Consider the following 17412-nt stretch of genomic DNA (forward strand, 5'->3'; position numbering starts at 1 on the left):
GTGACAGTAACACTCAATTAAAAATGTTTATAGGGTATGCTAGAGTGATTGTTGAGGTGAAGGTAGCTGATGATTTGGCTGATGTTGTGGAATTTGAGAATCATCAAAGGCAAATAGTGCACTATGAGTGGAAACCTATGGTTTGTTCTGAATGCAAGATAATGGGACATGTGGCTAGGGACTGTAGGAGGAAGGAGCATAGGGCAGCTCCTAGACCTAAGAAAACATGGGTTCCTAAGAAGACTGGAGTTGTTGTTCAGGTTGCTCCTCCCCCAAGAGAGCCTGAACCAGTGATGCCCATAACAGTGCCTAGGATGCCAATGGGATTTGGGAATGGCTTGATTACCCCCCCCCCCCTCTTGCCTTTCTCATTACGCCCCTCTTTTTCTCATACTAGGATCATTACTCGAATGACTAGGCAAGGAGGCATGGGGACTGGGAATAGCAGAAGTACTTACTTGGAGGTACTGGAGCATTCTATACAGATCAGGAAGGTGTGTAGTGCTGAAATTGAGGGTGATCCTCCTCCAATTGAAAATGGGTAGTATTGGGTGTTGGAATGTTAGGGGAATAAATAATGAGAATAAGCAGAAAGAAGTGAAATGGTTTCTGCATAATAATAATGTAGGTGTTTTTGGTCTGCTGGAAACAAGGGTTAGGTTGAATTCTATAAATAAAGTTCATCAGGGTATTGGTGATCAGTGGTCCTTAGTAACTAATATAAAGTGGAGATCATTAGTAATGAAGCACAAGTGATAAACATCAAGGTGGCCTATCTCCTAACAGGGTGCTCTTGGTGGGTGTATATGGTTTATGACTTTAATAGAATTGCTGAAAGAGTACCATTATGGGAATTTTTATATGCTATGAGTGATATCATTGATGGGCCTTGGGTTGTCTTAGGAGATTTTAACAATATGTTAGCTATGAATGAGAGAATAGGGTCTGAATTTTCAAATGCAGAGTTGAAGGGGTTTCAAGAGTGTGTAGCTCATTGTGGATTGGTGGACATACCTGCTCAGGGAGCCTTTTTCACGTGGAACAAAAAACATGAAGTTGGTGATATGGTATTTAGTAGGATAGATAGGGAAATGATCAATGATGATTGGTTGACTTGTTTCCCTGATAATATTACTACCTTCCACCCCAAAGGGCTTTTTTACCATTGCCCCTGTACAATGGTGCTCAAGCCTGTTATGGAAAAGAAAAGAGGAAGTTTCAATTATTTTGATATGTGGGGACATGATGACAACTTCTTAGCTATTGTGAATCAGGTCTGGGATACTAAGATTGATGGTGTTGAGATGTTCCAAATTATTAAGAAACTTAAGGCGTTGAAAAAACCTCTGGAGGAATTGAATGGAGCCAGTTTTGCTAATATAGAAACATCAGCATAGTTTGCTAAAATGCATTTGTTTAGTGTTCAGAGGAAACTACACAGGGACCCTGCAAATCTTCAGGTGCGGACTGAGGAAAAAGAAGCTGCAAATGCTTATAGGGAGCTGGATAGGGTTAGAAGGAGTTTCTTAGGCCAGAAAGACAAAACTCAGTGGATGAAAGCTAGGGATGAGAATAATATGTATTTTCATAGTGTGATTAAATCAAGAAGAATTCAAAATAAGGTGTTATGTATCCAAGATATGAGAGGAGTCACCCATAATGAGCCAGAAGCAATTGGAGAGGCTTTTATTGAGTATTATGTTAATCTTTTGGGGTCCAGTAAGAAAGTTAATCCTGTTCATGTGCCCATAGTTAGGAAAGGTAGGATTATGACTGGGGACCATGTGACTGAGTTGCTTAAGCCAGTGACTGAAGCAGAAGTTAAGGAGGCTCTTTTTTCTACCCCTGCAAACAAAGCCCTGGCCCTAATGGCTTCTCATCACAATTTTTCAGAGATGCCTATCCAGTGGTGGGTAGTGATGTGACTAAGTTGTCCTGGAATTTTTCTCTAATGGGAAGCTGTTGAAGCAGGTAAATGCAACTACTCTAACTTTGATCCCTAAGAAAGCTAGACCTATTACTGTAGCAGACTTTAGGCCCATTGCATGTTGCAATGTAATCTATAAGACTATTTCTAAGGTGCTTTGTAATAGGATTGCTACTATTCTCCCCCATATTATTAGTGAAACTTAGAGTGCTTTTATTAAAGGGAGGGAAATTGTAGATAACATTTTGATTTGCCAAGACCTGGTAAGACTGTATAAAAGAAAAGCTTGTTCCCATATATGCTTAATGAAGGTAGACTTGAAGAAAGCTTATGACTCCATAGAATGGGAGTTTATTCAGCAAATGTTGGGAGCTCTTGGTTTCCCTAAGAAGGTCATTAATTGGATAATGGTTTGTGTTACATCACCCTGGTTCACTTTGTCCCTCAATGGCTCATGTTTTGGGTTTTTTCAAGGAAGGAGGGGGATTAGACAAGGGGATCCTATGTCCCCCCTTCTCTTCACTATCTGCATGGAGTACTTGAGCAGGGTCTTGATGGTTGTAACAGTAAGGAGGGAGTTCAATTATCACCCCCTATGCAGAGCACTGGCATTGAATCATCTGTGCTTTGCAGATGATTTGCCGATGTTCTACAGAGGGGACAAGGTCTTAATTACTGTTATTCTTAGAGCTTTTGCTACTTTCTCTAAGCATCTAGCCTGGAAATGAATCAAGAAAAATCTGAGATTTATTTTAATGGTATGGATGATGTTGTGGTTAGCTATGTTCTCAGACTGTTTGGCTTTGTATTAGGGCAATTTCCCTTTAGATACTTGGGGATACCCATCACTTATAAAAGAATGGCAGTGGGAGATTGTTCTAGACTGGTAGAGAAGATTGTTGGGAGAATCAGGGATTGGGGAGCTAAAAAACTCAGCTATGCTAGAAGGCTAGTTCTTATCAAAGCTGTGTTAACCCAATTTCATTCCTAGTGGGTAAGAATTTTTGTGATTCCTGTCACTGTTATAGACAGAATCACAAGCATCTGCATGAACTATTTATGGGCAGCCACTGATCAGTATACCAGAGCACCTTCAGTGGCATAAGACAATCTGTGTATGGGTAAAAAGTTTGGTGGACTGGGGATTGTGAACTGCAGGCTATGGAACATAGCTCAGATTGCTAAGTATACAGGCTGGTTTGCTACTAAGAGTGACCACCTGTGGATCAAGTGGGTGGATCACATATATATGAAAGGTAGGGGATGGTATGACTATACTCCCTCTCTGAATTCGAGTTGGACTTGGAGGAAAATCTGCCAAGTTAAAGAACGGGTGAAAGCTGGTTTCATTAATGATATGTGGTGTGAGAATCAAGGGCATTACTCAATGGCAAGTGGAGACAAATGGTTGCAAGAGAATCTGGTCAAGGTTGGGTGGTCTCATGTCTTGCCTAAGCACTCTTTCATTGGCTAGCTGATGATTTAGGGGAGATTGTTTACTAAAGACAGGATGCTGCGGTTTGGTATAGTTTCTGATGGCTTGTGTGAGTTATGCAGGAGCAGTGCTGAAGACCATCAGTATCTGTTTTATCATTGTGAGTTCAGTGTCAGATGTTGGACTCTTCTGAGGGTTTGGCTTGGTATCCAGCTACCAGATGATGATATTCTGGGGTGGTGTGTTAAATGGAGATGTAAATCTCTGTTGAAGTGACGTTTAGTGTATGCAGCTGTGGTGGCCATGATTTATCATATCTGGACGACAAGAAATCTGTGTAGGGTAGAAAATCGTGTACCTATTCCTTGGTGTCTTGTTAATGAGGTTACATGTCTTATTCAGGGCTTGCATAGGAGTATGGTCTGGTCTTCCAAATACCAATAGTACTCCTGGGCTCCTGTATGTTAGTAGCTCAGTCTGTATATGTTGGTTAGGAATTGTAAGGAAGTAATGTCAACAATGATGATGTAGTGGTTGGATTATGATTAATATATATTTACATTTCACAAAAAAAAAAACTTTTTGTTACCTTTATTTTGTTCTTTTTATGGCCATATGTCAAATTATTACATATAATCCTCTTATTCATGATAACAGTTTTACAAGTTATTTAACTTTTGCTTTATGATGGCGAAAATAATTTAGTATTCACATTTTTTTGGTGTCACTTGAAACATATTAGAAAGTACAATGAAGAAATAGATTTGACCTTGACTTTATGTCTATAATTTTTACATTATAAACACTAAATTAAGATCTATTTGAAATTCAAAAAGGTTATATGAGATTATTACTTTACTTATAATTAGACTATTTACGTTTAAAAATATTTTTCGGAACACCAATTTAACGATGTATATTTATAACTTTATTTTGAAACAATTAAATTGATTAACTTGTACAACGTACGGGTTTTAAAATTAGTATTTATTAATAATATAGGTGATTGATTAGATAGGGACTTGAGTTGCACAAAAGCATGAGTTACATGATATTTTCGACCCACAACATAAATATTAGCGTATTTTAAACGGGTCACTAGTTAAGCTTTTATGAATTTTAAAAAAATATGTTTTTAATCCATGTTTTTCCTATGAGCCAACGGGCAAGGTCAAATGAATTATTCTATCTATGGACAATATTAACCACAATAAAAGATTAAGTGAACTTAAACAAATAATCAGAGGTTTGATCCCTCAAAAAAAAAAAAAGTAATCAGAGGTTTGATTCCTGACTTTTGTAAATGAAAAAAAACTAAATTTGGAAGAGTCAATCTATTAAGTTGCTTTTAGTACTCCGAAAAAATTTGTCCCATCGGTTGGTAGGGATACTTTTGGGCAAGACCATAGAAAAAATAAAGGATTAAGTGAAAATGTAATGGGCTTTATTGGTATACTGTAATCTTATTCTTACAAAAAAAAAATGGGCCGAGGAAACCTAAAAATGTGAAATAAACCCTAGTCCTAGCCACGCTAACAAAGCTGCCTCCACCTCTTCTCTTTGTCAATAAAAATCAAGCACCAATTCTCTTTTCTCAATCTGTCGTTCATTCATTTTTACACCAATTCGATATTTTAACTCTTCCTCTGTAGATTTGGAATGTTTTTTCTCACGAGTTTTATATTATAGTTTCAATTGTTTTTTCTTGTGGGTAAATAGTTTATGGATGAATCTTATAAAATGGCAGTGATGATAAATGCGTATATACCCAGCTCATTATGAGGTCTTCTTTTTGTGAAGTCCTGGGAATTTACTCTTTCCAACATTTATCTGAGCTTTTCTTTCTAATCCCAATGATGCAGTTGATACAAATGAAACCATGCTAATTCTGATCAAACCCATGATCGAATTCTTTTTGTTGATTTGCTGAGGGTTTTCTTCATTCTCTGCCCATTGAAATTAGGGTTTATGTGTAGATAATCGCACATAGTTCTTCTTTGATATCAGTCATCATGATTTCAATGATTTTATCTGTGCGTAAATCGAGTTATTATTATCCGATAATCTACGCAGGAGTATTTTCCGCGGGTCGGGGTAGGTGCTCCTTGTATTGCTGGATAATTACATTTCTCAAATATTAATTTAACCTGAATCTTGGATGTGATGGATTCATCAATGTGGGTTTTCAACTTAGTTCGCACCAACCATGTTGGCAATCATTCTCAATGTGGTTTCTATGTTGTTTGTGCGACAAAATAACATCCTTTCTGCTTGAGTCTTCTCCCTTTTGAGCTATGGAGATGTGCTCCAATGTTTACTGGATAACATTTACAAATACATTAGGTTTATTGTATCCAAGATTGTTTTTTATTCACAATGTTATGCGCAAAACTAATGTTGGCAATCACACTCAATTGGTTTCTAAGGTGGTGTTTGTGCGAAAGAAAGAAATATATCCTTTCTGCTTGAGTCTTCTCCTCCTTGTTGATAATGGAGATGTGCTCCAATGTTAACTGGATAACAACCAATAGTATAGATTATTACAATCAACCAACAAAGATTTATTTTGTTTTCCATAGGAGTACTACATAGCTCCACACTATTAAACCGGTTGATTCTCCTCCTCCATTGTGGTTTATGAGATGTTTAAATACTCATGACATGATCAACTACAATTACAAGATAAAGCACTAAGTAATTGAGATGATCCAATCCTTATCCCTAACACTCATTGCATTATTACACTGCATATTCAATTTGTATCTCAACAATGACTGGACCTGGACTTGGACCTGTGTAATCAGTAATCCAGGACTCTTCAAAGTTCCATCAATTCTAGCTGCATTGTGCTGCTGCCAAATAGCATAATATACAGCCATCAGATCAGCAAGACAAATGTTCTTCAACTGTGTCCAATTTTTTCTGCCAATCCATATGATGCTAGTGCAGCCATGAGCAGACCCATCTTGTTATACCTACATTGCTCCAATCACCATCTTCACTTACTCCATGTCTGAATAATTTGTCCTGACCTGTTGAGGCTTGGCGTGCCAAGAACAAGGCTAGCAGGGGCTCCAAGATTGCAAGGAGGGATGAACGATTAGCTCTTATGCAGAAATGTCAAATATTGACCGACATGGCCCCTGCTTTTAGGTCAAGAACCCTGCAAATTTGCTGCATTGACCACAATCCAAAATGACCCAACTTGAAATGCCTTTTAAATTCGTAAATCTCGACTAATGAACGGCAAATAATGTAAACCCAAAATTACTCGTAAAATTAAGGCTATCACACGCCCACGTCTTATCCTACTCTTTACAAGTCTTCCAATTTGTTTATTTCAGCAATTGGTCTCCCTTGTGACGGGTTACCATTTGTGGCGGATATTTTGTGGGAGAAAATGGTAACAAAATGGGTTAGTGGAGAAAGGGGACCACATGAATAGTGTTGCAGCGAGAGAAAAAGTGGGTACTTTGTGAGGTAAAATGGTATCCGTTACTCAAGAGTGACGGATATGTGCCGTCACAAACAAGAATTTGTGTTATTTCAGTTAGGGCAAGTGCAGAGTTTGTAAACCTTGTTTATCTGTCTCTGTCTTTTAAAATCCTGTTATTAATAAGTGAAACCCTTCCTAAAGCTCTGGGTCATTGTGATTCTAATTATTTTGATGAACTCTTGTTCAAATCATTATACTACAGGTAACTAAGAAGCTCAAGAGGTGAAGTAAGTCTCCTCAGTAGCTTCCGGTTACCAAGAGATCTAACTCAAAACATTGAAATTCAGGAAAATTAATTGATAATCATCACTAGTTTTACTCTCTGTAAAAAATTATTCACTTACTCCGTATTTCATTTCAATTGTAGGCAAAGAGCTTCTTTTCCTTGGAAATTACCGAAATCCCCTTGATTTTTCAGCAAAGGTTACAATCTCACAAGGAAAATAGTTTGGTGAGGGTGCCAAGTCAAAATTTTATGCCGACGCCATTTAACTCCACTATCGTCATACCTGGAATTGGAGTCATCGATTAGCTTTAGACGGAAATGTAGTATATGAAGTGTGGTTTTACTTTTTGGGTTCGTGGACGCATTTCCCTTTTGGTCCTAATCAGCTAGGATTAGGATAATCATATTCTTTTTTTGACAAAGGGATAATCATATTCTTTTACATATTTACAGTATTATTCTTGTAAATGAACTTATAAATACTTCCTCACGTTCTCTTTCATCCACTCGATATATATGGACCCTCGGTTAAAAATGTAAAAGTAGAAATCTAGTATTACCTCTATTCTATTTTCATCCCACTTTTCAAATTTCTCCTCACATAATTTAAGAAGTGAAAAGAAAATTAAAATACGGAAAGAGTAATTGCCAATACAGAAAATTTGTTAATGTGTAGTATGCCCTATTATACTAGTCCTTCAAATCCAAACACTTTTGGTCTACTTTGTAGGAGAAATGTTCAATTTACGTAACTTATTTTCATATTCCGTAGTATTTTTTTGCGCACTACTTTCATCTGCATTCCTCTAAAATACTAGAAACTGTAGATCTAGTTTTCTCAATTGCTCTCATATATAAAATTTGAATGAGAAACGAAAATTTAATTTGTTAATTATAGACTATTAATTAAATTAATGGTTCACTGATGAGGGAGATGGAGGATGTTTGCTCCTAGTTGGTTTGGGAGGGGGAGGCTCGCTGGTGGGAGAGGGACAAAGGTGTTCGCCGAACTAGAGGGCGAGAGGGGGAAATTTGGCTTATAAGCTGATTCCAGATAATTAGAAAAGTTATACTATTAACTATATCCATCAGAATGGATTTGCATGTTTATTAAATATTTTCTAACTTCTTGTATGTTTTCCGACCAAACATTCACTCCACCCACCACCAACTAAAACAGCAACGATCTATTTTACACCATTAATCAGGAAATGAGTTCGTTCGGGTGTTAATTGTGGCAACATGGTGATGAGAAATGGTAGTTGTTCGATGTAGATCAAAATGATGCTTCAATTTAGTGGAAGCACAAATGCAAGCCGAATGTGGGAAAACTACACAGACCACAATGTTACAAATCCTAGAGTGGTAGTGTGCTGTGGCAATAAGTAGACTATACAACCAGTTATATTGGTTGTATAGTACAGAACTTAAGCTTTATAATATGTTTACTTGAACTTAGACTTATAGATTACGAGTTTTATTTGAAAGAATCTGAGCTCCATTATAAAATACTAAACTTAAAAAACTATAATAAAACTCAAAAATAATATATATGAGCTCAATTAGATTTTCGTTTTTGATATCAAAAATTAAAAAATAAATAAAAAATGATAGAAACTTGATAAAAATACACATAAGCTCAATTAGATTGGTTATGGTTGTACAATGCTCTTGTACAACCAGTTGTATAATAGTATTTGTGGTGCTGTGGCCTGTGAGCCTGTTAAACCACGATTTCAATCTTATACATAAATGAGTAATATGCTCATTTTACTCGCCGATGTGGGACACTAATTAAGTTCTTCAAAACATTTTGCCTACGCATTACGTAACCAAAAACTTTATAAGAGTAAGATTATTATTAGTCTTGAGATAAAACTCACAAGACTCACCCAAGACTCAATAATCTACCAAAATTTTAACTTATATCTTTAAAATTCAAGACTCTTGGCTCACCTATTTAGAATGACTCACATGTGTAAGACTTATTTTTTTTTCTTTTTATTTAAAACCTCACAAAAAAAAACTATAGTACAATATTAGAGTCTAAGTTAAGTGACGACTATCTGAACAATAAAATAATAATAAAACTCAGTGAAAAACGACGTAGGCAAGGCTGATTATACTGTGGGTAAAGACACAAAACTCCAATTTGCAAGTAGAAATATTACAATAATTATGAGAAGGCGACCTAGGTAGCACCAAAACGAATACGGACACGTGACACGACATCCTATAAAATTTAGGAAGTGGGACACGTAATTTAAATTTAATAAAATATGTATTTTAAAATTATAAACATTTTATTTTATTTTTATAAAATTATTTGATACTCCCATCTATCCAATCCAATGTACCTATAGACCCACGTGGGTCCATGAGTACATTGGATTGGATAAGAGGGAGTATTAAATTTAAATAAGTGAAGATAAAATTTGCTCCTAATTATAACTCATTTTCATTTACCATCCAAACGCAACTTCTAATCAATCTCTTTTGACAGATCATTTCTTGTTTAAAGAACATCCACCCCAAATGATGTCCAAATGTAATGAACACACGTCGGACACGACCCAAATATCATGGACACGCGTCACGCACAAATAAATTTAGAAAGTTAGACACAACTGTATAGGTGTCCGACACGTTTTGGCGTGTGTTCGAGGAGTATCAGTGTCCGACACAATGTCAGACGCGGGACAGCTAATTAGAAGAAGTATCCGGGTGACTAACTGAAAATTGAACTAGAATTGTAGAGCTTTACCCTTTTATAAGAGACCCCTTCCAGAAATTCTCAACGGCCAAGGTCAAGCCCAAGCCGAAGACGAGGTTTGGAAATAGTTTTCAACCAGCAATTGACGCGCCTCGGTTATTACCTCACTAGTTGCGTCTTTCCCCAAGTGCAAAGATACATTCAACGCTCCCATGTACCTACGTTTTATATTTTATCTTTCATTGTATGTTTCGTTTTTCTCCGATGTGGGTTGCGTTTATCTTAGTCTTCTCTTATTAATCTACATACTTTAAGTATTGTTGGTTATTGTTTCTCTACTGTTCATTTAAATATTACTCCCTTTGTTCATACTCCTTCCTATTCCCGATAATTATCCCATTGTTCATTTCCGTCTATTCATAACAGTACTATTGTCTCTTTTTTGTAATGTTTTTTCTTACATAACGACTATATTACCCTTGTTACTTTTCATTATTTACAACCCAACCTACCCTTAACCCATCCTATTAGTACTTTTCATTGTCCATTTCCGTCTATTCACTCACTTTCTTAATTCTTGTGCCATTTTAACAATGAGACAGTTATCGAGAATAGGTGGGAGTATCATTTGTTATCTATTCGTTTTGGCATATTACTCCCTTTATTTAGGTAGACTAAAAATATGACAAAATAGAGAGAAAAATATGATAAACTAAAAAGCTCTCTCACATGTCACTTACCCACTTCACATGTTCACTTGCACCCTTGGGTAAAACTTACCGAAAATATAAACAGATAACAATTTAATATTATACCGTAAAACAGAAGTAGATAACAATTGACCAGAACCGATGTAGTATTTTCTATAGTAATCCCATCTTGCTATGTATTGAATTCAATAATCAATACATTAAGATCCAATACACTATTCACTCATTAGTATAGGAGTATTTCACCGCCTTCCAGTAGACTAATACGGAGTATAACACAATGGTTGTACTACTCCACTGAACCGAATACGTTGTTCGGGTGGGGTACTCCCTTGAAGAGGTCCATTGATATGCTTAAAATTTAACTAGTTTTTAAAGGGATTGAAAGTACTACTCATATCAACAAAGTGCACTTTCTTTTCTGGTTATTCATGCAAAATAACTCCACAGTTAAGCGTGCTTGGCTTAGAGTAGTCTTAGGATGGCTTACCTCCTGGGAAGGTTCCCGGGATGCGCATGAGTGAGAACAAAATAAGCTAGAAAGGACCCGTGTTAATTTGTGGGTCATGTAGACAACCTGACGAGCTACCGTGAGTGACCGATCCCGACACATGGTTTGGGCCGGGGTGTTACATTGGTTCTAATAGAAGATTGAAATGTGGAGAATATGAAGAATTGTATTCAATTGAACTTGTTGCTTACAATACATATTTACTAGCTATATATACTTGAGCTAGATCTCTATATTTACGAAAATAATAATATAACAGTTATAATATCTACAAATATGAAAAGGGAAGATTATAGCCTTGATTGTGAGGATTCTAGCCAACGGCTAGTCTTGAAGAGCAACAGCTATGGGTGATTGTCAATACCCCCTCAAGTTAGAGCGTGGAGGTTCGAAACGCTCAACTTGGATAAAAGCTTATCGAAAGAAGTACGGCCTAGTGCCTTTGTAAATATATCAATGAGTTGAGCTTTTGTATGAATGTATTTGGTAGTGATGACCCCTTTTTGTATCTCATCCCTTATAAAATGGCAATCAACTTCAATGTGTTTCGTGCGTTCATGAAAAACTGGGTTGCGAGCAATGTGCAAAGCTGAATGACTATCACAATGTAGTTCAATGGGATGTTCGTCGGATATACTGAGGGAGGCAAGTAAACCTTTGAGCCATTTTAGTTCGCACGTTGTATAGGCCATAACTCGATATTCAGCTTCAACTGAAGATTTTGATATCGTTGTTTGCCTTTTGGTTTTCCATGATATAGGAGAGGAACCGATGAAGACAATGTATGTCGTTATGGAGCGTCTACTTGTGGGACAGCTGGCATAATCGGCGTTACAGTAGGCATGAATACGGAGATCACAATTGGACCGAAATAGGATGCCTTGGCCCGGGGAATTCTTCAGATATTTGACGACTTGAAGAGCTGCATTCCAATGATCTTTGGTTGGAGCGTGCATGAATTGAGCCAATATTTGGACTGAGTAGATAAGTTCCGGTCGAGTAATGGACAAGTATACCAGGCGGCCCACCAATATTTTATGCCGACGCCATTTAACTCGACTATCGTCATACCTGGAATTGGAGTCATCGATTAGCTTTAGACGGAAATGTAGTATATGAAGTGTGGTTTTACTTTTTAGGGATAACCATATTCATTTACATATTTACAGTATTATTCTTGTAAATGAAGTAATAAATACTTCCTCACGTTCTCTTTCATCCACTCGATATATATGGACCCTTGGTTAAAAATGTAAAAATAGAAATCTAGTATTACCTCTATTCTATTTTCACCCCACTTTTCAAATTTCTCCTCACATAATTTAAGAAGTGAAAAGAAAATTAAAATACGGAAGGAGTAATTGCCAATACAGAAAATTTGTTAATGTGTAGTATGCCCTATTATATTAGTCCTTCAAATCCAAACACTTTTGGTCTACTTTGTAGGAGAAATGTTCAATTTACGTAACTTATTTTCATACTCCGTAGTATTTTTTTGTGCACTATTTTCATCTGCATTCCTCTAAAATACTAGAAACTGTAGATCTAGTTTTCTCAATTGCTCTCATATTAATCAAATTCTGATGATAATTTGAATGAGAAACGAATATTTAATTTGTTAATTATAGACTATTTATTAAATTAATGGTTCACTGATGAGGGAGATGGACGACGTTTGCTCCTAGTTGGTTTGGGAAGGGGAGTCTCGCTGGTGGGAGAGGGACAAAGGTGTTAGCCGAACTAGAGGGCGAGAGGGGGAAATTTGGCTTATAAGCTGATTGCAGATAATTAGAAAAGTTATACTATTAACTATATCCATCAGAATGGATTTGCATGTTCATTAAATATTTTCTAACTTCTTGTATGTTTTCCGACCAAACATTCACTCCACCCACCACCAACTAAAACAGCAACGATCTATTTTACACCATTAATCAGGAAATGAGTTCGTTCGGGTGTTAGTTGTGGCAACATGGTGATGAGAAATGGTAGTTGTTCGATGTAGATCAAAATGATGCTTCAATTTAGTGGAAGCACAAATGCAAGCCGAATGTGGGAAAACTACACAGACCACAATGTTACAAATCCTAGAGGGGTAGTGTGTTGTGGCCTGTGAGTCATTTCAATCTTATACATAAATGAGTAATATGCTTATTTTACTCGCCGATGTGGGACACTAATTAAGTTCTTCAAAACATTTTGCCTACGCATTACGTAACCAAAAACTTTATAAGAGTAAGATTATTATTAGTCTTGAGATAAAACTCGCAAGACTCACCCAAGACTCAATATTCTACCAAAATTTTAACTTATATCTTTAAAATTCAAGACTCTTGGCTCACCTATTTCGCGAGGACATTCAATAAATGACTCACATGTGTAAGACTTATTTTTTTCTTTTTTTTTTAAACCTCAGAAAAAAAAACTATAGTAGAATATTAGAGTCTAAGTTAAGTGACGACTATCTGAATAATAAAATAATAATAAAAGTCAGTGAAAAACAACGTAGACAAGGCTGATTATACTGTGGGTAAAGACACAAAACTCCAATTTGCAAGTAGAAATATTACAATAATTATGAGAAGGCGACCTAAGTAGCACCAAAACGGACACGGACACGGACACGTGACACGACATCCTATAAAATTTAGGACGTGGGACACGTTATTTAAATTTAATAAAATATGTATTTTAAAATTGTAAACGTTCAATTTTATTTTTATAAAATTATTTGATACTCCCACCTATCCAATCCAATGTACCCATGGACCCACGAAAATCGAAGATAAAATTTGCCCCTAATTATAACTCATTTTCATTTACCATCCAAACGCAACTTCTAATCAATCTCTTTCGATAGATCATTTCTTGTTTAAAGAACATCCACCCCAAATGATGTCCAAATGTCATGAACACGTGTCGTACATGGCCCAAATACCATGGACACGCTTAACGCACAAATAAATTTAGAAAGTTAGACACAACTGTATCGGTGTCCGACACGTTTTGGCATGTGTTCGAGGAGTATCAGTGTCCGACACAATGTCAGACGCGGGACAACTAATTAGAAGAAGTATCCGGGTGACTAACTGAAAATTAAACTAGAATTGTAGAGCTTTACCCTTTTACAAGGGAGCCCTTCCAGAAATTCTCGACGGCCAAGGTCAAGCCCAAGCTGAAGAGGGGGTTTGGAAATAGTTTTCAACCAGCAATTGACGCGCCTCGGTTATTACCTCACTAGCTGCGTCATTGCCCCAAGCGCAAAGATACATTCAACGTTCCCATGTACCTACGTTTATATTCTATCTTTCATTGTACGTTTCGTTTTTCTCCGATGTGGGTTGCGTTTATCTTAGTCTTCTCTTGTTAATCTACATACTTTAGTATTGTTGGTTATTGTTCCTTGTTGTTTCTCTACTGTTCATTTAAATATTACTCCCTTTGTTCATACTCCTTCCTATTCCCGATAATTGTCGCATTGTTCATTTCCGTATATTCACATAACTGTCCCATTGTCCCCTTTTTTGTAATGTTTTTTCTTACATAACGACTATACTACCCTTGTTACTTTTCATTATTTACAACCCAACCCACCCTTAACCCATCCTATTAGTACTTTTTATTGTTACTCCCGTTGTTGGTTTTGAGGCGGCGGCACTTCTTCCACGGAACCTTGGTTTGCTAAAGCACATCATGGGCCGTTACCAATTTGTGAGACATTGAAACCGGTGAAAGGTTGAATAAGCCTGCATTTGTGGAGCCGCCACCAATTTATTGTGGAAAAATTGAATACCTCGTGCCATGTCAAGATACAAAGTAATGACATGAATACTAAGAACTCGTTACCCTTAGCATTCTATGTCTAGAATGACTCTCGAGATGCCAATGGACACGGATGTCCAGAGATAACTGGAGTAAGGGGCGAGGGTACGTATCAGGAATTTCTTTAATTCGAACAACTAATCCCGCCCGCCTCGATAGCGGCCTCTACTAATGATTAGGGAAATTGTTCATATTTGATATGTCGTCGATGTAATGCATGCAATGCAACAAACATGGATTAATCCTAGCATGTGAAATTAAACTATGTCGGTTAACACGTGTTTTAGCAAACAATTTGGTCGAAGTAAATGTAAGATTCAATTCGTGTGAGTGCCATATAATTTGATCATACATAATAATAATAATGAAAAATGAATTACATTTATTAAAATTACAAGCTTCATTTGATCTACGTCAAAAGCATGCTCAAAGACGGGATTTCGAAGAAGAAAATAAAAAGAAAATAAATTAGAATTAAAATATGAAAATACGTCAGATTAGAGGTGATAATATGAATAATAGTTGATTTAAACCGTAATGAGGAGCTACGCCAAAGCGAGAAAGAGTTCAGAGGCAGAAACCAACCCAGAACAGGCGCAGAATCTGCTGCGTCCCGTGGAAGAGGCGCAACACTTCATTCATCTGTTCTCGAGCTGGGTTCTGGTTGTGAAGTCATAATCGCAACACCGTTATCGGTTGTTAGTAGATTTAAGATGAATTATCAATATTGGACTTGAATTGAAGTGTTTTAACCGATTATATGTATCTGGACAAGTCATAAAACGAATTAAAACGAGAAATTACAGCGGTTTATATGATTATGATTATACGATGAACTCGTCTCGGAAATACAAAAAGGCGAAATTTGAGGTTAGATGAAGATGATACTAGACAAATAAGACTCAGAAGAAAACTTATGTATAAAATTAGGATTCCCAGAACCTCGATATGAACAAGTCGAAACCCCGAAGAACCGATTTGAATTAAAACGGCGAAAACCCGCAAGTATTGAATTACTCGGAATGAAGGACGAATTAAGCATTGTAATTAAAAGGGAATTGTTAAAATAATATTTATGTATTGAAATAACAAAGAAAACGAAGGAAAATGAAAGAATAAGAAAAGAAGGAAATTTGCAGGAAGTCGAGGATGAAGAAGAAGAGCAGGAGCAGTAAGCAGCCTCTGGAAGAGGCGCAACAAGACCTGAAGGCGCAGCTGCTGCTGCATTTCTTCTCGACGTCTGACCTCTGCTGTTTCGTAAATACGGCTTTAAAATGTGGATTTTAATCGGTTTTCGAACGTGCTCTTGATATAGATTTACATTAATTGATACAAAATAAAAGTACAATAATAAAATGGGATTTACACCCTCAGACTTACATGTTTGACGAAACGAGATTGACTAAAGTTATCGTTTAGTGATTGCTCAACACGAATATGCGTGAAAAGTGCCTCGTTAGAGGATTTAGTAGATTCATTAGGTTGATTAAATGTGGAGTTGGTCAAGTTGGTCGGTCTATGCAACGTGACTGGGACTCAGAATGACCTGAGCTTACGTGGTCGATTGATCAAGCACATAGGCGTCGAAATGTAATAGCGTAGTCTAGAATGTAAAGAGAGAGAAAGAAGGGGCGGAACACTCACGTGCCAAATATGGAGGCCGAAGGCCTCTATTTATACTAAACATACGGAATAGTTTAGGAATGACACAGATTTGGAAACAAATCTCGAAAATATTCTGAAAAATGCGAAAAGAGGGCTGGAAAAGAGGCGCAGCAACTACTGCATTTCTTCGAAGAGGCGCAACATTTGCCGCGTCTTTTCTCCAGCGGTTTCCTCCTCGACAAGAATGATTTCTGCGTTTTATTATTGAATTTCGGTAGATTTACACTTCCTTATTCCATGAAATACAATATTACGGTAGATATTTACTTAAAATATCAATTTTAATTAAGAATAAATATCTAGAGAATTCTAGAAAATTCCGGAATATTCCGACTCGGCATTTAAACGGTTTTTAGAAAATGAAGCGGTTTTTGACCCGGACTCCAAATGAACTCTAATTACTGTCAAAATGACCGTATCGGTGCGTAGATGACGACCTAGGAGGTGACTCGAGTGTTTGTGCTATCACTTGATGATGAACTTACGGACTGTCATAAATCGTTTCGTGTATCAAACATGCGGCACAATCATCACTGGGTGGTTGGCGAGAGGTGTAGAAATGAGGTATCTAAAGAGCCCCCCACTTTGACTGAGGCTTGGAGAAGGCGAAAGTCAAAGTATAGCCATCAGGTCCTTCGAAGATTACAACCTGACGACAATGGCGACGCGAGGCGGCTCAACGGGTCTGAACCAAGGACCTGTCGTCGGGAACATTTTAGAGTCTGTCGACTATCGGGAGGGTCGTTTAAAGTCCATTAGACTACGTAAGGAAGATCGCCAGCCATAAGAAGAAACCATACCTGAGACACCCCTGGGTGAAGGATTCGAAGGTACAAATACTCTTTGGAGAATTTTATCTTAAACTCCGTGGGGAAGAATCATATGTTGAGTCGACAACGGCACGTCC

The 17412-nt window shown here is 37.0% G+C and overlaps 1 protein-coding gene, 3 non-coding genes and 1 pseudogene across 4 annotated transcripts; 3 read left to right on the plus strand and 2 right to left on the minus strand.

Annotated features, from left to right (window-relative positions):
* The first annotated feature begins 806 nt into the window (after positions 1-806).
* On the plus strand, positions 807-1397 carry LOC141601194 (uncharacterized). Its single transcript, XM_074421459.1, has one exon. It carries the CDS (start codon positions 807-809, stop codon positions 1395-1397), a length of 591 nt encoding a protein of 196 aa, XP_074277560.1.
* A 3701-nt stretch (positions 1398-5098) lies between these two features.
* Positions 5099-5203, plus strand: LOC141604046 (small nucleolar RNA snoR69Y). Its single transcript, XR_012525871.1, has one exon. It is a non-coding gene; the product is annotated as a small nucleolar RNA snoR69Y (small nucleolar RNA).
* A 5-nt stretch (positions 5204-5208) lies between these two features.
* Positions 5209-5299, plus strand: LOC141604048 (small nucleolar RNA snoR53Y). Its single transcript, XR_012525873.1, has one exon. It is a non-coding gene; the product is annotated as a small nucleolar RNA snoR53Y (small nucleolar RNA).
* Positions 5300-9857: 4558 nt separating this feature from the next.
* Positions 9858-9994, minus strand: LOC141604277 (U4 spliceosomal RNA). Its single transcript, XR_012525984.1, has one exon. It is a non-coding gene; the product is annotated as a U4 spliceosomal RNA (small nuclear RNA).
* Positions 9995-14131: 4137 nt separating this feature from the next.
* Positions 14132-14286, minus strand: LOC141604276 (U4 spliceosomal RNA; annotated as a pseudogene).
* Positions 14287-17412: the final 3126 nt, after the last annotated feature.

This window comes from Silene latifolia, chromosome 9 (genome assembly GCF_048544455.1).
Source record: "Silene latifolia isolate original U9 population chromosome 9, ASM4854445v1, whole genome shotgun sequence".
Lineage (NCBI taxonomy): Eukaryota > Viridiplantae > Streptophyta > Magnoliopsida > Caryophyllales > Caryophyllaceae > Silene > Silene latifolia.

Excerpts from the sequence above, each read along its gene's own strand:
- LOC141601194 (XM_074421459.1), top strand. The coding sequence starts at position 807 with ATGGTTTATGACTTTAATAGAATTGCTGAAAGAGTACCATTATGGGAA.